The sequence below is a fragment of the Helianthus annuus genome, chromosome 4 (genome assembly GCF_002127325.2).
Source record: "Helianthus annuus cultivar XRQ/B chromosome 4, HanXRQr2.0-SUNRISE, whole genome shotgun sequence".
NCBI lineage: Eukaryota > Viridiplantae > Streptophyta > Magnoliopsida > Asterales > Asteraceae > Helianthus > Helianthus annuus.
This window is the reverse complement of record NC_035436.2, coordinates 202478474-202499138: the sequence shown is the minus strand read 5'-3', so window position 1 is coordinate 202499138 and position 20665 is coordinate 202478474. Positions and strand designations below refer to the sequence as shown.

The window sequence follows — 20665 nt, the reverse complement described above, 5'->3', positions numbered from 1 at the left end:
TACCGGAGGTAAAATCCGGTATACCGGTTTGAAACGTAATACCGGTACCGGCCCAATGTTATTTTAGTTTGGGTTGCTACTTATTTTTATTATATATGTTACTTATCTTACGTATTTTTTATATATTATGATTATTCGTAACTAAAAGTTATTATTTAATATTGTATGAAACGAAAATAGTTATCCTCTAGTTGATGAGGATGGCGATAATGGTGAATTTCATCTTTTATACGATCGTGACTTGATGTATTCAACACTCAAATGGCTTAAACATGTCGTACACTTTCATTTAAAAGAGCTTGTTGGAAAATCTTTTGGATTCTTTTTTATTATGGATTTACTTTTGGATCATCTTTTAATATGTAACAATGCATTTTTGGATTAACTTTTGAGTTGATGTTGTAATTTATGAAATTATAGAGTTAACTAGTCAACCCGGTTGAACCGCTCGGTACAACCGGGTTCAGCCGGTTGAACCATCTTTTAGCCTAATCCGGTTTGATTTAAAAAACCAGTTTTTAAAACATTGGTTATAACCTAGTTAGTTTTTTTGCTGACGTGGCAGCTTATGTGACACAAACCTAGTTATGGGCTGATGCGGTTGCTTATGTGAGTAGCTCAAGCTCGAAATTAATTCAGGCGGTTAAACTTGGCTTGAGCTTTACGTCGGAGTTAAACGAGCCTAAGAACGAGCCAACGAGCCGAGCCATGGGCCGAGCCGAGCTTAGCTCGAGCTGGGCTTGGTTACAAAATGAGACAGCTTGGTTCACGTAATCTCAAATTGATTTTTTTAGCTAGTTTTTCTCGAGCTTCTTTCGAGCGAGCTACAAGTCACGAGCTTTATGAACAACCATATATGTGACACAAACCTATACGAGTCTATTCCATTACCTCATACCAAACAAAAAATGTTAATACATTAGTTTTTCTTTTTAGGTTTAACCACTGGTTAGAAAGCACTTATCATTCATTCGTAATTATTTGAATTTTTAGGGGTGTTTGGCTTAGCTTTTTGAAACAATTTATTGACTTATTAGTTTTTTCAAGCCAATAAGTCAAAATAATGTTTGGACAAATGAAAATGACTTTTTGAAACAACTTTTTTAGAAAAATTATTTTGAAAAGCCCATGTTTCCTAGCTTTTCAAAATAGCTTTTCCACCTTATGCAAAAAGTCTTTTTCACTTGTCCAAACATTATTTTGAGTTGTTTTAAAAAGCTAAGCCAAACACCCCCTTAATTACCAAAGGTGATTTGTAACTGATACCCATTCGTAATTATTTCAAAGGTGATTTATAACTGATAAGTTAACTTCCTATAATGTACACTATTCTTGTTTATCTTATAATGAGGTTTAATGTCATTTATCCCGTAGTTAGTTTAACATAAACAATTTCCAAAGATTAATCAAGAAATAAAATTCCTTCACTTATCTAGTTATCTTCAACTAAAAAGAATTCATTTAAAAGTAACATGAGATAACACGGGGGTGGTTGGTTGAGGAAAATTAATGTAACGGTAACCACGTGAATGTCGTTACAAAAATTGGAACATTCGCCGTACCATGTATCCTGTTGGCCGGAGCTAGCAACAAGACACTGAACCTTTAGCTGTATATGATGTTATCATGTTGCCACACACACCAACATGTTCTGGGTTTATCCGTCCAATTATTAACATAATTCTCGAGGCTTTCATTATTCTTACTAACACATAACATTTTTAATGCTTTTCTCCTCATGGGTTTTGAGTTAGAATCAAAGAGGTTCCAGAACCGTAACCGGACCGTAACCGAAGTTTGAAGTTTTGAGTATTGATGGCAGAAGAGAAGAATAAACCGAAAAGACAGTATCAGGTCTGGAAAGGAAGCAATGTAAGTTGTTCTAATGTTCACTTTAGTTTTCAGTTGTTGTTGTAAATGGTTTTATGGTGTCAGTAACTTCAGTGGCGAAGCTTGACCCGAATAACAGGGGTCGAAAACGTATATACCAAAAGAATTCTATTGAACCGGGGGGTCAAAAATATATATACCCAAAAATTTCTATACGAAAACTACGTATATAACACTACTGAGCGAAAAGTTCGGGGGGTCAGGCCCCCTTCCCGCCCCTTCTATACTCGCCCCTGAGTAACTTTGATCTTAGTATAGTTGTATATATAAGGATCATGGCTAGGGGTGTAAACGAGCCGAGCCGAGCCCGAGCTCGAGCTCGGCTCGTTTAGTTTTTATGAAGCTCGAGCTCGAGCTCGGCTCGGTTCGAGCAAGGGCGTAGGTTTTAAGGGGCCGGGAGGGGCGCCCGACCCCCCGAACTTTTCGCTCAGTAGTGTTATGTATGTACGTTTCGTGTAAATTTTTTTAGGTATATACGTTTTCGACCCCCCGATTTTATAAAAAAAAACATTTACTTATATAGAATTTTTAGGTTCGGTGACTTCCGACCCCCCGGTGGAAATTTTCAAGCTTCGCCACTGGGTTCGAGCCTACTTCTTTGAGCTCGAGCTCGGCTCGCGAGTAAAACCCAAAGCTCGAGCTCGGCTCGACTCGGCTCGAACTATTTTGAGAACAACCTTAAACGAGCTAAAAGCTCGGCTCGATCTCACTTCAACATCGCTTAAACGAGCCAAAGCTCGGCTCGAGCTCGGCTCATCAATGTTATCATAATTATTAATATATTATATATAAAAAAATTAAAATTTTGTATGGGCTCGTTTAGGCTCGCGAGCCTAAACAAGCTTTGTATTTTAGGCTCGAGCTTGAGCTCGATAACAAAACGAGCTCTATTTCAGGCTCGAGCTCGGGCTCGTGCTCGTTAAGGCTCGGCTCGTTCGAGCTTTTAACCGAGCCGATCACGAATAGCTCTTGAGCCTCTGAACTTGTTTACACCCCTAATCATGGCTATGTAACTTTAGTTCATTTGCATTGAAATCCTTCTAGAAACCAAGGCGAATTGTTAGTTTATGATATATATAGGATCGAGATCAAGGGAAAACCGTTCTGAGTTGTAACAACTTAGAGAACTCGGCCTTCCCGTGCGAGTTTTGCCCCTATTTTTTCACACCCCTAGATTAAAATGTTAGAAAAGACTGCCGTTTTCGAAATTTGTATTAAAATTGCATCTTCATTTGTGTTTGGTGTTTCAGAGATTCTTATGTGGAGGAAGATTGATATTTGGTCCAGATGTGGCGTCTTTGTGTTTCTCGTTTCTCCTGGTTGCAGGTCCTGCAGTATCTTTCTGTATTAGAGTAAACAGCATCATTAATCATAGAAAGGATCACCACGAAGACGTCGGTTATATGTATCAAGTGTTGATTGTGGCAGCAGCTCTAACTTGTATGGTAAGAAAATAGTTAATAATAATAATTCGAGTAAACTGTTATTTTGGTCCCTGAGGTTTGGTCACTTTTGCCACTTTAGTCTAAAACTCAAACTTTTTGCATCTGGTCCCTGTGGTTTCAGTTTTATTGCCATTTTGGTTCAAAAATGAAATCAGGTTATATTTGTCTTATAAAATCCTGTTATTTTGTCATTTTCCGCAGGGGTAAAATGATCATTTCTTTTTTATAAATAAGAGTTAAATGTCATTTTAGTCCCTGTGGTTTGAGTCATTTTGCCAGTATAGTCCAAAGGTTTCATTTTTCACCTATGGATCCAAAAAGGTTTCACCGTTGCCATTTTAGTCCACTGGGTTAAAACTTCATCCATTTTTTCTGTTAACGAGAAGGCCAATTCAGTCATTTTATATGGCTGAATTGTCCTTCTAGTTAACAGAATTACATATAAAATGACCGAATTGGTCTTCTCGTTAACAGAAAATATGGATGAATTTAACCCATTGGACTAAAATGGCAATTGTGAAACCTTTTTGGACCCACAGGTTAAAAATGAAATACTTGGACTAAACTGGCAAAATGGCCCAAACCACAGGGACTAAAATGGCATTTAACTCTATAAATAAATACCATATTTTATAAGACAAATATGACTTGATTTGCCTCTGAGAAAAATGACAAAATTGCAGGATTTTATAAGACAGGTATAACCTGATTTCATTTTTGGACCAAAATGGCAATAAAACTGATACCACAGGGACCCAGATGCAAAAGGTTTGAGTTTTAGACTAAAGTGGCAAAAGTAAACAAACCTCAAGGACCAAAATGGCAGTTTACTCTAATAATAATAATAATTTTATAAATGGAAGACGTGTGACAGCGGTTATATTAATGAATTATGTAGGATGTTACATTTCTGTTCATGACATCTAGTAGAGACCCCGGTATAGTCCCAAGAAACGCATCACCACCCGACCCGGATGAAGTGTACGATATGAACACCCCTTCAATGGAGTGGATTCACGGAACAACTCCTCATTTGAGATTACCACGAACCAAAGACGTTATTGTGAACAATCACACCGTCAAAGTCAAATACTGTGATACGTGTATGCTCTATCGTCCTCCACGAGTTTCACACTGCTCTGTCTGCAACAATTGTGTTCACAGGTTTGATCATCACTGTCCATGGGTTGGTCAATGCATTGGACTAGTAAGTCAACGAATGGTCAATTCGTTAGCTCTTGTTTAACGCTAAAATAGATAACGGTTTTACTTGTTCATGTGGTTGCAGCGTAACTATCGGTTCTTCTACATGTTTATATCCACATCAACCGTCTTGTGCGTTTATGTTTTCACGTGTTCATGGGTCATCTTATTTCAACAAAATGTCCGCATTTTGAAGGCTATGTCGCAGGATATTTTGTCGGATTTTCTCATCGTTTACTGCTTCATTGCTGTTTGGTTTGTGGGTGGCCTAACAATCTTCCATTTCTATCTTATTTGTTCAAACCAGGTAATCTTTCCCTTTAAAATCTAGAGTAAAATGCACGGATAGTCCCTGTGGTTTGGTGAAATTTCACCTTTAGTCCCAAATTTTTCTGAATTACACTCTTAGTCCCTGTGTTTTGACAAGTTATTACTCGGATAGTCCCTAAAGCAGATGAAGGTTACTCGGATAGTCCCTGTGGTTTGACAAGTTGTTACTCGGATAGTCCTTGTCATTTCACACCCACTTAACCAGAAAAACTAACCCCCATCCGCTTTGGGGACTATCCGAGTAACAACTTGTCAAACCATAGGGACTAAGAGTGTAATTTTGAAAAGTTGGGGACTAAAGGTGAAATTTCATCAAACCACAGGGACTATCCGTGCATTTTACTCTAAAATCTATGTAATTTAAATTTTTTATCACAACATATTTATTAGAGTAAAATGCCAAAATGGTCCCTTGGCCATTTTAGTCCAAAAATGAAACTTTTTGTATCTGGGTCCCTAAGGTTTTAATTTTGATGTCATTTTCATCCAAAAGGCAAACTTGATTAGAATTTTCTGTTAACCTCCACCTTTTTGTCGTCTTCTTCATTTTAATCAAGATAATATACATAGAAAGACAATTCTACCCTTCATTAAAATGCGGAAGACGACAAAAAAAGGTGGAGGTTAACAGAAAATTCTGACCCAGTTTGCCTTTTGGATGAAAATGGCATCAAAATTGAAACCTCGCGGACCCAGATACAAAAGGTTTCATTTTTGAACTAAGTGGCAAAAATGACCTAAACTCAGCGACCATTTTGGCATTTTACTCTATTTAATTTTTTTTCTCTTACTTTTTAAAATCAAGAAGACATCTTTTGTTATCATATGAAACCAACTGTCATGTTATTCAACTTGTTTTACATTAACAAATAATGAAGTAATATCCTAGGTTGATCCGGCTATTGAGGCCGGTCAATTTTCGATATTACTTGGTCAACAACACTACCCTCTTCGGGCTGTTTTAACCGTCCGTTTTTGGTTCCTACTGACTGGTCTGAAAACATGCGCTTAACGCAGACGACATACGAAAACTTCAGATATAGATATAGCAAGAAGGAGAATCCATATCATAAGGGGGTAAAAAAGAACCTTATAGAAGTCTTTTTTTCTAAGATCCCCCCTTCACTAAATGACTTCCGCGCTTACATACATGAAGAAGACAGTATACTGATTGACTCCACAACTCCAAATCTCGCGGAATCGCCAAAGGAAAAAATCGACATCGAAACAGGAAATTCATTTGCAGAAGCAGCAGCTAGCTTTTCACTTCCTCAACTTTTACAAAACTTGCAGCATGGGGATGAGAACATGAGAAGTAAAGTGGCGAATGGACCGTCAGATTCTCTCCCTTCACCTTTCTTGTTTGAAACAAACGTAGCAGCCCCTGATCCGCCAGCCGTAGAAACAAGAAAGTCCGAAGATGGTGCTAATGCCGACGAGAAAAAAGATGAAGAAACGATAACATTTGAAACGCGCACTGTTAATCATATTTAGAGGTACATATGTGTAAGATTAAAAAGGCTTTGATGAAGCCAAGTATTTTTTTTTTTTTTTTTTTTTTTTTTTTTTTTTTGGAAATGATGGTGTTTTTCATAGTTTTGCAGGTTTGATGTTCAAATTATTCTTTGGTGCCATAAACCATACGTTTGAAATGGCGTTCGTGGGTGGTTTAACGTCTGCCTTTACAATTTATTCGCAGAAGCATGCCATTTATATGTTGAACACTCGTTTTGGTTGTAAACGAGGAACACGACCCTCTTATAAATGAAAATAAGTGACAGCCGGTATTGCAGTAGGATCTTTTTTTTTCGTCGACCCATTTTCTGTTTTTGTTTATCTGTTATGTAGTGTTCTTTTCGTGTTTCTGTTTATCTGTATTTTAAGATGTATATGAATATATGTTATATTATACCATATTGTTCTGTAATATTATGATCGACAAAACTTAAGAGTCGGGTCAGGTTGTGTAACAAATCGTGTACCGCTTTTAAAAACAAGCCAAAGTTGAGGTGTTACATTTTTTTGAAGCGTCGATTTATCGCACTTTTAAGCGCAAAAAAAAAAAAAAAAAAAAAAAAAAAAAAAAAAAAAAAAAAAAAAACCCTTAGAACATCACACTAATACTTGTAAAGAATCATACTATTTTGCTCTGGATTTTAAATGCAACAAACTCTTAACAACTTATCAATGGTTCTGTTTTTTGTGGTGCCATTGATTCACACGATTCTTTGATTTCTCCACCTGAAAAATTAATATCTCGTATTAGTTTCGCTTGGTAATAGCTGTATATTGTATCGTTTAGTAGCGTGTGTGGACATAAGAAGTTGTAAATTATAAAGAAATAAAGCAATCGAAAGTATTCACTCGAATTCAAGATTATTAAAACTACCTCTTTGTCCCAGTCTGTTCGAAACGTAACCCATAGTAGAATGAGCGTCTGCAATGCAGTACCCGCGATCATGCCACACCATATTCCCTAAGTTTCATGAAAAAAAAAGATGTTAAAAGAATATACGATAACGCTGGTTTTATATATATAATCAATTTTAAGTAATAACAGTAAAAAACATTTAAACACTTGTACATGAAAGATAATCACATATAATGGTAGAAAAGTAAAAAAAAAATAACAATTGTGAAATAAAAAATTAAAAAAATTATAATTAGTTGTACCATAACACCAAGGTTAAACTTGAAGGCCAAGAAAGCACCAAGTGGAACTCCAACAACATAATAACATCCAACATTCACATACGCAACAAATGCTTGCCACCCACATCCAACCGCAACCCCTGTCCAATTTCATTCGTCATTAACAGGGCCATCTCCGAAAAACACAAAAAATTAAAATAAAAAAATAAATTGCTCTGTGCAAGAAAAAAAATTGGGCTCTGTGCAAGATAAAAAAATTGGGCCCAATTCATTAATCCATTATGTTTGTTGATTTGGGCTAAGTCATTAATCCATGACACACTAAAACAATTGGGCTTCTGGATTTGATTGGCAAAAACAGTTGGACTTCAAAACAGTTGGACTGCTAAACAGTTGGGCTTTAACGTTTATAGTTTATAAATCCAGGCCCTTTAAATTTTTTTCTTTAAAAACATACACATTTATATATATATATATATATATATATATATATATATATATATATATATATATAGAGAGAGAGAGAGAGAGAGAGAGAGAGAGAAAAAGTATATCATACATTACGGCTTAACGTACTTCACGTACAACAACGTGCATGATTTGTTATATAACATGCGTGATTAATGTTTTCAATATGCGTGATTATTGTGTTTCAACATGCGTGATTTTGTATTTTTGAGTTATAACGTGCGTGATTTTAAAATGAACGTGCGTAATTACCTGTCGTACGTGATGTACGTTAAGCTGTAATGTACGTTAAGCCGTAATGTACGTTAACCTTCCTCTCTCTCTCTCTCTCTCTATATATATATATATATATATATATTTTATATATTTTTGGGCCCTATTTTGATTTGGGCCCAGAGCGGTCGCTCACCCGACACTTGCTCTGGGCCGGCCCTGGTCACTAATAACCACAATATAACCAATTTGTGACGCTTTAGTCGTAATCTAGCATTCAACAATAAGATGCTGGTGAGAAAGTTGATTTTCACCTGAAAGGACGGGCTGAATGCCGTTGAGGATGATGGAAATTGCGAGGAGAGGAGTAAGTTCCGAGACAACATTTGCAACAGTTTCACCTTCAGTGAAGATGTAGCTTATGGAGTGTCGTGAAAAAAAGAGAATGATGGCGCATATCAAAGAGATTATGAGTGATATCAGAGTCACTATTGCGACAGAAAAGGCTGCGGATTTAGGATGGCCTGCCCCTAGCTCGTTGCTAACTCTCACACTGTCATTATACATTTTTCGGTCACTAAAAACACTAGTAAAGAATCATACATTTTGTCTCAAAAGTGTTTTGGTGAAACAAACCAAAGTTTCGGAAAACCACCCATCCAGAGTGTAAATTTCTAACACGACATGGGCCTAACAGGAAATTCATATATTTGAGTTTAGTCTAAACGGATTCAAGCCTGTTTAACTAATTGAGTCATTTTCAAATGTATGTTATAAACGAGTTAAACAGGCCAACTCATGAACCTTCCAGGTCAACTGACTTGGTATGTTATAACAACATTTAAAAGACAAAAAAGAAAAGAGCATCATTTGTAATTTAATAACAATTACTTTTTATATAAACTGGTATTATTTTTGCAAATTTCAAATCTTAGAGTATTAAATAAAAATAAATAAATAAATTTAGGCCATGTTAGTGTTAACTTTTTGGATCCTATTGGCAATATGTGAACACGACCCTTTTAGCACCCAGTCTAGACTAATTTCTATAGTAAGGATAATTTATCGAAAGCAAACCTGGCGGCCGCTTGAAACCCAAACGAAATCATGATCACCCATGCAAGTAAAGTCATGCATATAGCAAGCGAATCCAATGCGACTTCCGGATTTTCTAGCAAACCCGCAATCAAAACCAATACTTGATAGTACCACATCTCAAGACACAACATTACACCCGACGCAACAGATAGTTTAAAAAAATCCCAAAGTCCCGAAAACGCCTGCATGCTGAACCCCATCCACGTCTTCTTATTAGTCCGATTACTCGTCACAATGTACACATACTGCGCCACTACAACAACCCACCATGAAAAACTCAACACTAGAGATGCACCTAACAAGCCCCATTCCCACACGAACAACGCGAGCCATGTTAACAGAAGATGAACCACAAGAACCGCGGCTGCAATGTAGGCGCTTGGGTTCACAATGCTTTGAGCTTGTAGGAACTTTTGGATGGGGAAGTTGGCTGCGTAGGCGAAGATTTGGGGGATGAGGCCGAAGATGAATAGCGAAGCTGCGGTTGCGATCTCCTTGGATTGGCCTATCAAGATCAAGAGTGATCTAGAGAAGATGTAAACAAACATGAGGGGAATTCCGGTCGCCATTAGAAGGACGGTTGATCTTTGAAGATAAATACCAAGCATTTCAAACTGATGAGCTCCATAGGCTTGCCCACATAATGTCTCCACTGCACTCCCCATTCCAAGCTAAAACAAAATGTAACAATTTGTTTACGCTTTGTATACACTACCAGAAAACTGACATGTTTCTGATGTCAGATTTGGTCAGAAATTCGTCGGAAAAAAACACTTTCCGACAATGTAAAAATTTGTTACGCTTTGTATACACTACTAGAAAACTGACATGTTTCTGATGTCAGATTTGGTCAGAAATTCGTCGGAAAAAAGCACTTTCCGACAAATATACGATATTCGGAATAATTATGTTTAGAAAACTTTTCAGACAATTTTTCAACAGTTTTCCAACTAAGTTCTAACGAAAACTGTGGACAATTCTGACCGAAACAAAATTACTCTGCATCTGAAATTTGAGACAGAAAATTTTATGCTTATTAGTGTTTGTGCTAATTTCATTAGTAAAAAGTAAAGATTTTTTTAACGGCAAATTTGGATCACTGAAGTACCACTGGAGAATCGTCGTGACACCAACAAAACCACCCGATCATATCCATATTCACTAGGCCATAACGCCTATACACCAACTCAGTAGGAAATCCAATAAATTTTGGCTCCAGATTCAGTTCATATTGGCTATTTTTATTAAAAGTGTATGAGGGTCGAGGGAGGGCCTTTTTAAGTGTACTAAAATGGTATTGCTCTATATAATATATACGTATATAGGGTGGGAGTTGGCTACAAAGTTCATTTTTCCTACAAAGTGTACAAAGTTATAAAACACCACAATTTCAGCCATAGAACACACTCAAAACCCACAAATAACAAAGTGAAGATTCTAAAACGTCATACTTGTGGGTTTTGTGTTGTGTTTTGAATGGTAAGACTTTGATTATCGAATGACTAACATTAGTGTGTTTTATGTTGATTATCATGTTGTGTTTTATATTCATAGTTCTATGATGGTGCGTTTGAAGTTTCTATGGACTGTTAGGCTAGGCGGTATGGTTTCGGTGACTATATGCAGGGATAGCATTCACCGATCGGTGAACCACACTGGGTGATTGAGTTAGGGTGTTTGAGTAGGAGAGAGGGAGAGAAATCGGTGAATAGTCACCGAAGGTGGAGAAGAGTGATGGAGGAGATAAAGAGAGGAGAGAACAACCAATCAAAAAATATATAACTCAAACACCCTAGAATAATTTTTTTTTTTTTTTTTTTGAAAGGAAAACTTCATTAAAACCAGCACGGCCGAAAAACACCCTAGAATAATTAACCATACCTAGAGATTGAGTGCAAAATGGGGAGTGGAATGGGGAGTTGACATGACATAATATTATTGGGTAGAGAATCACTCAATCACCCTAGAGTGATTAACCATACCCCCCACCCTTAGGGTTTGAATATTGTGTTTTAGTGATTTTCACTCTGTTTTTTGTGAGTTTTGAGTGTGTTTTATGGCTGAAATTGAGGTGTTTTACGACTTTGTACACTTTGTAGGAAAATGGACTTTATAGCCGAACCCTACCCTATATCATACAAAAACGTACAAATTGGGTGAAAAGGTAAAAAAACGCGGTGACATTTTCGTAATTATTTACACGTAGAGTAATTATCAAAATTACCCTACAAATGTTCTTGTAGGGTAATCTTGATCTCGTAGGGTAATTTTGTAAAATGTTCTTCTAAGGTAATTTTAATCTTGTAGAGTATCATAATTACTCTACAAATGATTCTGTATGGTAATTCTGATCTTCTAGGGTAATTTTGTAAAGTATCATAATTACTTTACAAGTGTATCAAAATTACTCTATAATTTTTAAATTACCCTAGAAGAACATTTTATAAAATTATCCTACAAGATCAAAATTACCCTGCAAAAACATTTTATAAAATTACCCTACAAGATCATTTATAAAATAATTTTGATAATTACCCGACGAACAAATAATTACGAAAATGTCATCACTTTTTTTTTTCATATCTTTCGTGCAATAAGGTTAACTCAAAATATGTTCTAGTAAGCGTACACTTTTGGTACACCTTACGCTCTCTAGTTAAATCTATATATATATATAAACATGATAAATGAGGGCTGATGTGTCATGATGTGGGGGCTTGCAAAATGATGTGGCATCACCTTAGGCAATCTAGAAATTGGTTTTGGCTCCAAAAACTTCCGTGTTAAATCTTAGGAGAAACGCGGGATCCGAACCCGACTTTGATGACCCGTTTGATTAATGTCGGGTCCTTTAAATACATTTCTATCCGACAAATTCCTCATTCCATCTTTCATTAGCTAGATCAAACCCTAATTGCTCTCTCAACCGAATGGTGATTTCCCGTGAAATCCATCAAGACCAATCAAATCGTTCATCTTATTATCTTCTCCTATTTCTTAGATTTAGGGTTTTTAATGGAGATTTATATACCTGGAAATTCAGAAGATGTAGGAGGTGGATTCCATCTCTGACATGTATCGATCTAGGGTTTTTTTTTTTTTTTTTTCATTCACTGCTCTACAATCTTTGATTGCTACCCAAATCGTTTTTTCAGGCTATGTGGTTGTATCTATTGTGGATAGTTTTGCTGCAAGTGAAATTTCAACGAGACTTGTACTATCAAAAGCAAAAGCAATTTTTACTCAGGTAATTTTTTATTTATTTTTGTTTTACAAGGAATTGGGATTATATTTTCAAATGGTTTTGCTATGTCATTTCATTAGTAAATCCTTTTCTCAGGATTTGATCATTAGAGGTGACAGAAGCAGGTGTTCTTATAATTATCTATACTACCTTATAACAGAACTATATAGGACAATTGGCATTTCACTTAAATAGCAATAGATATTGAAATTGTGGTTCTAAACAGTTTGGTTGAAAGGAAATAAGCTTATATACAAATGTTAATTTAGGGGAAAGTTTTTATTGTAAACATTTGTCTAGGTTGGATAAATATATTTTGTTCTTTGATTTGAATTGTATAATGTGTTATCTTATTTATAGGTGAGAGTTCAACTAGGTCAGGATCTACAAGTCGTCTCACAAAGCTATGTTGAAGAACGACGAAATTGGTGCCTTCCATATGGTTTGCTCTCTTCATGGTCCTTTAGTTTTGAAATGGTTAACAAGTGCGTGTGTGTGCACGCGCGCGCGTGTGTGTTTTCTTTTTTGATTTGATAATTACTAAAGAAGATTTTGATGATTAGATTATAATTTTATTAGTATATGTACTATCTTATTGCGATTAAAGACACAATCATTAATTTTACACCTGCGTAATGTCTTGTATAATCATTTTATGCTGGTGTTTAGATATTGCTGTAATCCCCATCTCCAATCTATCAGTTTATTGGTTCAAGTAAGCTTTGATTCAGTAGGCTTTCGTTTATGCTCTGTCTCTTTCATCTCACGTTCATTGTTGCTCTGATAAACCCTAAAATCACAACCATCTTTTTTCTATTTATCGATTTCAAAAGGTAAGGTTTTTATTCATTCACTTGAAGCAAAGTTCATCCAGGTATATCATCGAATGTTTTGACGTTTTTGTAGGTTTAATTTCAATTTTGAAGTGAAGAGCTATGCAAATCGGAATCCACTTCCAAGTAATCTTCTTCCTGTGATCTTTTGTATAATGGGTTTAATTTTTTTTATGTCATTTTCTTTGGTTTTAGGGTTTATAAATCAATCAGCATTTGAAGCTTCATCCGGACATTTTTGCAATGAAGAGCTATGCATGTCTTGAAGTTGGAAATGTGACTTCTGATCAACTATTAAAATAAATAGGTCGACTAATAATCTTTGCAACCTTTGCTGTGAGTATATTGGATTTTTGTTTACTTTAGAGTACAAGTTCCATAGCCTTTATACGACTGGTCTACTGGTAGTCATTTTCTCTTTTGGTATCCTCATTACTTCAACGAGGACCGGATGCAATAGGTTTTGGTGTTATAGTACAGGTAAATCATACGAGACTTATATCTTAATATAACAATTCATGTGCCTTTTAATATTGTTTTAGGTAGAACAATTTTTTTATTTACATGATTTATAGGGTCTTTGTTTTTTAGGTAATTTTAAATTATATATTTCTTATCAAAAAGATTGAAAGCTCAATAAAGTTTTTGTGTCTTTTGGTCATATTTTCAATTATATATGTAACTGGTCACATGGATTCAATAAAAACACTAGCCTATAATGAAACATGTCAAGTGGGTCAGACTGGTTGAAAGTCTGTTAAAATGTATTTTTCATGCGTACAACCTCCTAAATCATTTTCTCTATAACTTTAGAATATCATTGTAATAATATAATTTTCGCATACTTATTTAGCGCTATCATTTTTTACAAGTAATTTTAGAAAATGGAGTAGCTGGCCTATTTTGACCTAGACCACAAGTTTTGTCTGTTTTGACTTTTGATTCAAAACTGTTTTAACCCGTTACCTGTCATGTGCTCATCGCTTTTACTTTGCCCATTACCCGGCAACTGAAAGTTTTTGAATTTTGTAATGGTGTAGCTAATCTTTATTTTCCCACAGAACCATTGATGGTGTGTGAAGTAGATGAACATGATGACTAATGTTAATATGTCATCCTTTTAGTCATGCTTCCACAAGATGCTTGTGAAAATTTGAAACAAAGTCTTCAGGAAAAAAATAAATGGCAGCGTTCATTGAATGCTTTATTGAAATTATTAACTGAGAATAATATACCTTAAATTAATTTGGAAGTTTCCATGTTTTCCACAGTTTATGTGCAGCTATACACTCCAAAACGCCCATCGGTTGATGTTGCTGAGGTGTTTTTGGCTTATGAATGTTGGTACCATTCTATGTGCATCTTAGTGGTCTGCCTGGAGGCCGAAGCAGCTATTGAGCTGGACAAACTATTAAAGGTGACGATTCCGGTCCATTTTACTTATGAGCGGGTTTATTTGGGTTATATTTTATTTTATTTGATGGGTCTGGTGGTTAAATATAAAAGATAGCTTAAAGTGTATTCTATTTCAAAGTTGTCTAAATATTATTTTAATGCATAACACTTGGTTTATTCAAAAGATTAGATTATCATTAGGATTATACAATCTTTATAACATTATCTAACACACTAATTAGCTATAATAGTTGTAAAATAGCTCATAAGAGTAAACTTTATATTATTGATTAATATTGAAATTACAGGATGCTTCTAATGAATATATGAGTACGGAGGTTTCTTATTTCAGTGGTGTCTTTGAGATTACCAACACATCAGTGATTGTGTTTATTGTGGTTTCATCATGTTTCTTAGTTTGGCTTTACAAAAACATGTCATACGTGTTCATTGAGGTTTTGGTTGTCCTATTCGCCATTGGTGGGGGCGAGGTATGTACTCATTCGCATAAGAAAAAAATTATTTTCTTTGATTTTGACTTTAATAAATTGATGAGCTCTATTTTCTTTTTCTCTTTCTCGGGGTCTGCAAACGTGCTTGGTGGCTTTATTAGCATGGTATATATGTAATACATATCAGCGGTGGATTAGAATACAATTTATCTATTGCTTCATCTAGAAATTTCAATAAATGCAGTTTCAGATCGTTTGAGAATGTTGCAAAGTCATTTATCAAAATCCCCTTTTTAGGAGGTGTGTCATATCCGACACTTGGTGTTTCTCCATTTTGTGTGTTATACGTTGTAATATCAAACTTTTGTTGGTTTTTATTGAAATAAATGAAATAATGGCACTTTATAAAATTGTAATTTTTTGTTTTCTATGGTAAATCAGGGTGTTGCTTTGATAATCACAGTAATCCAGATAATTCAAGTTCCTAATCTCAAGGTAATCATGGTTCTTTCAGTTGGAGTTGGATTCCGGTAGTCAAATGTTGAATGACGTAATTACTTAAGATCTCCATGTTTTTCGCTTCAGTTGGTTTAATTTGGATTTTGGTGATATAATTTTACCAGGATTATTTCATTTTCTCTAAGGTTAGAACATAATCTTTTTCCATCCAAATGATCTATAGGTGGCGAAATGGGTCGGTTCAATAACGGTTCAAAACATATTGTACTGCATTTCGAAATATTAATATAGTTATTGTATTTCAAGTTTAGGTTACTATTATTATTATATAATATATAGAATTTGATTCTTGTATGCTTCCTCTAAGAACATAATTAAATCCAATTTTTCAGTATTAGCTCAAACAATACTATTGTTCAGCTGCAGATTCAGTAGACAGCAGTTGGTTGCCTGCAGCAATAGATAGTTTAATGCCGTTGGAGGCTGGGAAGATCTGGTAGTTTCAAGGCACTATTGGGAGCTATTATTTTCTCACAATGACACAAAAAAGATTATATTATATTGTTATGCATCAGCAACATCAAGTCTGGGACCACCAGTTGTGAAAGTTAGCTTATTAAGTAGTGCTATAAAGTTGTTAATTTTATTTTTCTTTCGTTGGAAAAGTCCATAACTTTTCATTTTGCTTTAGGTTTCTGATAAGGGGGTATCTGACGCTCTATACGTATAATGTATTCAACCCGTGTAATACACGGGGTATTGGGCCGGGTATGGGATTTTACCAAAATATAAACTAACATAATAGTATAATATTATCTAGAACAAAGTTTAGTTTATATATTTAAACACTTATAATTTGATTGGTTAATTTTGTAGAGGAGGATTCAATTTACTAAGGGAAATGTTGACATATAAATAAATCTCTGCCTGTGTCGCATATAAAATAAAACAACCCGTGGGAACTCAATTTATTAAGGGAAAGGTTTTGGTAACTCGAAGGATATGCATCTTCAAAGGGACTCGACTATCTTTAAATTGTGTATCCACTATATCACTAATTTATGTAACATGAGACTTTGTATTTTATTTTATTTGTACACTTGATATTTATTTTAATAGTTTTCTCCAACCCGGGTAGCACCCGGGTGATAACCTAGTTTGTTATATCCACATGGGTACATGTACAGAAGATCCCATAATAAATGTGTGGGTAGGTTTCACTAAAAGATATATTCGTAAAAAATGTATGAATGTATCCCTGACCACTCGTTTTGATCGACAAATGAATTTTGTTTCAATGCATTTATATTAGATAAATATACATTGAAAGTTCCCATGTGGTAGGTGATATATATAACACGAGTTGTTGCGAGAAGAAAAGGAATAAAAATGAAACATTTATTTTCCAATCTTCAAGATTCGACAATGAAAAAATATGGTCTAATTGTAATGTTTTTCTTCTCTCATAAGACTAGAAAAAGATCAACAAATTGTCTTAATTATTTTTTATGTAATATATCCTACTCTGTGTAGGTACACGTACGATGCAAAATAAAACATATGTACGTTTACACATTAGTTTTAGGACTTTCTATGTACGTAACTTTTTTTTTTTCAAAAATATTAACTACTGATAAGAAGTTAACTAGTTAGATTAACTTTTTTTTATCACACTGTTTCAATGTGTGTGTATGTATATATATATATACTAGGTTAGAACCCCGTGTATTACACGGGTTGAATAAATGTAATTTTATATATTAAATAATAAAAAGTTATATCTTTATGAACCCCGTATATTGTACGGGTTAAATAAATGTAATTTTATAAATCAAATAATAAAAAAAGTTATATCTTTAAAAACCATGTGTGCTACACAGATTAAATAAATTTAATTTTGTATTCTAAATACGAAAAACTTCGTATCTTTAAAAAACCCGTGTATAATCAGGTTGAATAAATCAACAAATAATAAAAAAATTACATCCTTAAAAACCCTGTATATAACACGTGTTGAATAGATCTAAAAAAGAGTTATATCTTTAAAAACCATGTGTATTACACAAATTAAATAAATGTAATTTTGTATATTAAATACTAAAAACTTCGTATCTTTAAAAAAACCTGTGTATAGTCGGGTTAAAAAATCTAACAAATAATAAAAAAAATATATCCTTAAAAAAACTCGTGTATTACACGTGTTGAATAAATCTAAGCAAATGATAAAAAATTATATATTTAAAAACTCTGTGTATTACACGGGTTATATAAATGTAACTTTGAATATTAAATAATAAAAAATATTGTTGAAAACCCTACATTTTACATGAGTTGAATAAATATAATTTTGTATACCAAATATTAAAAAAATATATTTTTAATAAATTAGGATAACATTTAATATTAATTTATTATTTATATATTTAATATAAGATAAGTAGGAAAGAGATGTGTTTGTTTTAAAAATATATTAAATTAACAATTTAGATTTGAGGATAATATTTTATTAAAGTATGATAAGATTTAATATTAATTTATAATTTATTTAGTTAATATAAGATAAGTATAAATTTGAGGATAACTTCAATGAATGACACGTGTCCAAAAGTTGATTTCTTTTATTATAGTAGATAGATAGGTGTTGGTTAACGTACAATTTGTCTTAACATACGATGCGTACGAGATTCAGTTACAACATGCGGCTTTTTTGTTCATAACATGCAAATTTTTTTTATAACATGTTCTTTTTTTTACAACGTGCGGATTTTTTTTCCAACATGCGGTTTTTTTTCAACATGTGGTTTTTGGTATTTGCAACATGCGTGGTTTTTGGTATTTTTCAACATATGGGGGTTATAACTTATAACTTGCGAAATTCACATCTCATACGACAAGGCACATCGTATATTACACTTTCAATATATATAGGGAGCCGCTAGAATGAGAACCACCTCGAGTTGTAAGAACCGCGAGAACTACACCCCACGGAGCGCCGTTCGCCATGATTTTTTTTTTACAAGTAGATGTGTATATTATAAACACAGCCGTAAAAAATCATGGCGAACGGCGCTCCGTGGGGTGTAGTTTTTTACACCACAAGTTTGGTGAAAAAAAAAGAAAAAAGAAAAAAAATAAAAAAACACCAAACTTGTGGTGTAAAAAACTACACCCCACGGAGCGCCGTTCGCCATGATTTTTTACGGCTGTGTTTATAATACACACATCTACTTGTAAAAAAAATCATGGCGAACGGCGCTCCGTGGGGTGTAGTTCTCGCGGTTCTTACAACTCGGGGTGGTTCTCATTCTAGCAGCCCCCTATATATATATATATATATATATATATATAGAAAATATGTAACGTATAATAGAGCTTATCGTACGCTCGACAAGATTGTGAAATCGCATGTTATAAAAAAGCATGTTGGAAATCGCATGTTGGTGTTTTTAATGAAAGCGCATGTTGGTTTTTTTGCAACAATTTCGCATGTTGGTAATGATGAAATCGCATGTTGGTATATGAAGCAATTTCGCATGTTGGTTTTTCAGCACAAATCGCATGTTCAAGATTGAATTCGCACCACATCGTACGGCTGAGATGATCGCGTACATTTTGTACGATAAGAGCCATTATACGTTAACCTAACCCTACATATATATATATATATATATATATATATATATATATATATATATATATATATAAGAAAAGCCATAATTATTAATCATTTATATATCTGGTTCCACCAATTTTTTATAATGTAATTTCTTTAATTCAAAAACAGTATTATTCATATCATTTTAATATGTATCCTTTTTAGAATCATTTTGAGGAAAGTGAAGCACAAACATATGACATACAAAAACTAAAAGAACTTGTCCTTTCTAAATTATAGAAACGATTTTTAAATTTAGTATACTTAATAATATGAAGTTGTCCTTTTTAGATTATATAAACTTGATAACTTTTTGTAGCTGTATTTGAATTTATATACAAGAAAAGGACTCTAAGCAATGATGTTTGGGCTTAGTATATTGTTACCATGACACCATATGCAAAAACTTGTATGCCATTGTTGCCGAGGGAAGCGGCCGCCAGCTCAAGGTTACCAAGATGGCCGCAAAAGATTTGGGTCGATAGCGACGTCACATTGTTCAGTAAATACACTATGATTGCCGGACCTGCTAGCCAGAACAAGCTTTTCAGTTCATTGGTTGTCGCCTTTTGTAGTCGTTGGAACGAAGTTAAACTCGCGTCCAACAATATCTCCTCCAGTTCTGAGCTCACTGCCTCGCCCGAAGGCAGAACCACCACCGACGGATTTTTGTGTTTTGATAAAATGGGTTCGGAAAGCTCAGCATGTCTAGTTGAACTTGAATCCATTGGTGAGTGTAAGTTGTAAGTTGTAAGTTGAACTTGATCATCTTGTGGTGAGTACATATAGAATTCTGTTTTACATATAGGTATATGTAGTTTGATAAAATTGCAAAAACAACACCTAAATTTTGTAGTAATTTAATTTTTAAGACTGGGACTAAAACACCAACTAAAGTTAAAATCTTGTACACAATTATTTGTCAAAGAAGTAGGTGTTGAAAGAAATTGGTATAGAACTTGCGAATTGCGAACAAGGATCTTGAATCAAAACACGTTCTCTGTTTTTATGAAGTATCGAATATCTTTGGTTACATAAATTCCTTTTTATATAAACCTACACGGTTACATAAATTCCTTTTTATATAAACCTAAACAAAGGAACCTATTTTGACTCAAATTAGGATTAAAAAAAACTATCTCAAAAGAAACCCCTAACTTTGAAACTCGGTTACTTTTTACCAAAGCTTGGTAAGTCGGTCAGTTTTTACCCGAACTTACACAAGATTAGACTAACAATCACCCCCCTAATCTTGTGACACCCATGAGTTCTCTCATCTCGATAAACTTCAACCGTGCCAAGGCTTTTGTGAGGATGTCGGCCCGTTG

The 20665-nt window shown here is 34.3% G+C and overlaps 3 protein-coding genes across 28 annotated transcripts; 2 read left to right on the top strand and 1 right to left on the bottom strand.

The window, feature by feature from the left end:
* The first annotated feature begins 1561 nt into the window (after window positions 1-1561).
* LOC110938013 (probable protein S-acyltransferase 4) lies at window positions 1562-6823 on the top strand. Of its 2 annotated transcripts, none has more exons than XM_022180483.2 (6): window positions 1562-1872; window positions 3141-3335; window positions 4234-4542; window positions 4624-4845; window positions 5886-6364; window positions 6473-6823. In XM_022180483.2, exons 1-5 carry the CDS (start codon window positions 1816-1818, stop codon window positions 6360-6362), a joined length of 1260 nt encoding a protein of 419 aa, XP_022036175.1. In that variant the 5' UTR covers window positions 1562-1815; the 3' UTR covers window positions 6363-6364; window positions 6473-6823. The 2 variants fall into 2 exon arrangements, with proteins under 2 accessions (XP_022036175.1, XP_022036174.1); XM_022180482.2 differs by having other exon boundaries at window positions 6465-6823.
* A 151-nt stretch (window positions 6824-6974) lies between these two features.
* LOC110938011 (protein DETOXIFICATION 40) lies at window positions 6975-20072 on the bottom strand. The gene is made up of 6 exons (XM_022180481.2): window positions 19724-20072; window positions 9279-9970; window positions 8516-8754; window positions 7542-7660; window positions 7258-7344; window positions 6975-7109 (listed from the first exon to the last, which is right to left on the bottom strand). The coding sequence occupies exons 1-6, from the start codon at window positions 20063-20065 to the stop codon at window positions 7053-7055; spliced, it is 1536 nt and encodes a 511-aa protein (XP_022036173.1). The 5' UTR covers window positions 20066-20072; the 3' UTR covers window positions 6975-7052.
* Window positions 12181-16347, top strand: LOC110938014 (signal peptide peptidase-like 4). 25 transcript variants are annotated; one of them, XR_004890871.1, is made up of 9 exons: window positions 12181-12354; window positions 12455-12546; window positions 12904-13502; window positions 13572-13856; window positions 14648-14793; window positions 15080-15262; window positions 15665-15718; window positions 15809-15867; window positions 16103-16347. XR_004890871.1 is itself a non-coding variant. In XM_022180485.2 (7 exons), exons 4-7 carry the CDS (start codon window positions 14635-14637, stop codon window positions 16115-16117), a joined length of 405 nt encoding a protein of 134 aa, XP_022036177.1. In that variant the 5' UTR covers window positions 12181-12354; window positions 12455-12546; window positions 12904-13502; window positions 13572-14634; the 3' UTR covers window positions 16118-16347. The 25 variants fall into 25 exon arrangements, 2 of the variants coding, with proteins under 2 accessions (XP_022036177.1, XP_035844694.1); XR_002591153.2 differs by lacking the exon at window positions 15809-15867 and adding an exon at window positions 15468-15523; XR_002591150.2 differs by lacking the exon at window positions 15809-15867 and adding an exon at window positions 15385-15523.
* Window positions 20073-20665: the final 593 nt, after the last annotated feature.

Bases quoted from the DNA above. Each gene is read 5' to 3' on its own strand.
- LOC110938013 (XM_022180483.2), top strand. From the start codon at position 1,816: ATGGCAGAAGAGAAGAATAAACCGAAAAGACAGTATCAGGTCTGGAAA. The intron at 1,873-3,140 runs GTAAGTTGTTCT...TTGGTGTTTCAG, and splicing joins AGGTCTGGAAAGGAAGCAAT to AGATTCTTATGTGGAGGAAG. The intron at 4,543-4,623 runs GTAAGTCAACGA...ATGTGGTTGCAG, and splicing joins TTGGTCAATGCATTGGACTA to CGTAACTATCGGTTCTTCTA.
- LOC110938011 (XM_022180481.2), bottom strand. From the start codon at position 20,065: ATGGATTCAAGTTCAACTAGACATGCTGAGCTTTCCGAACCCATTTTA. The intron at 9,971-19,723 runs GTAACAATATAC...ATTTTGTTTTAG, and splicing joins TTTTTGCATATGGTGTCATG to CTTGGAATGGGGAGTGCAGT. The intron at 7,661-8,515 runs GTGAAAATCAAC...GAAATTGGACAG, and splicing joins CATTCAGCCCGTCCTTTCAG to GGGTTGCGGTTGGATGTGGG.
- LOC110938014 (XM_035988801.1), top strand. From the start codon at position 14,635: ATGTTTTCCACAGTTTATGTGCAGCTATACACTCCAAAACGCCCATCG. The intron at 14,794-15,079 runs GTGACGATTCCG...TTGAAATTACAG, and splicing joins AGCTGGACAAACTATTAAAG to GATGCTTCTAATGAATATAT. The intron at 15,263-15,664 runs GTATGTACTCAT...ATGGTAAATCAG, and splicing joins TCGCCATTGGTGGGGGCGAG to GGTGTTGCTTTGATAATCAC.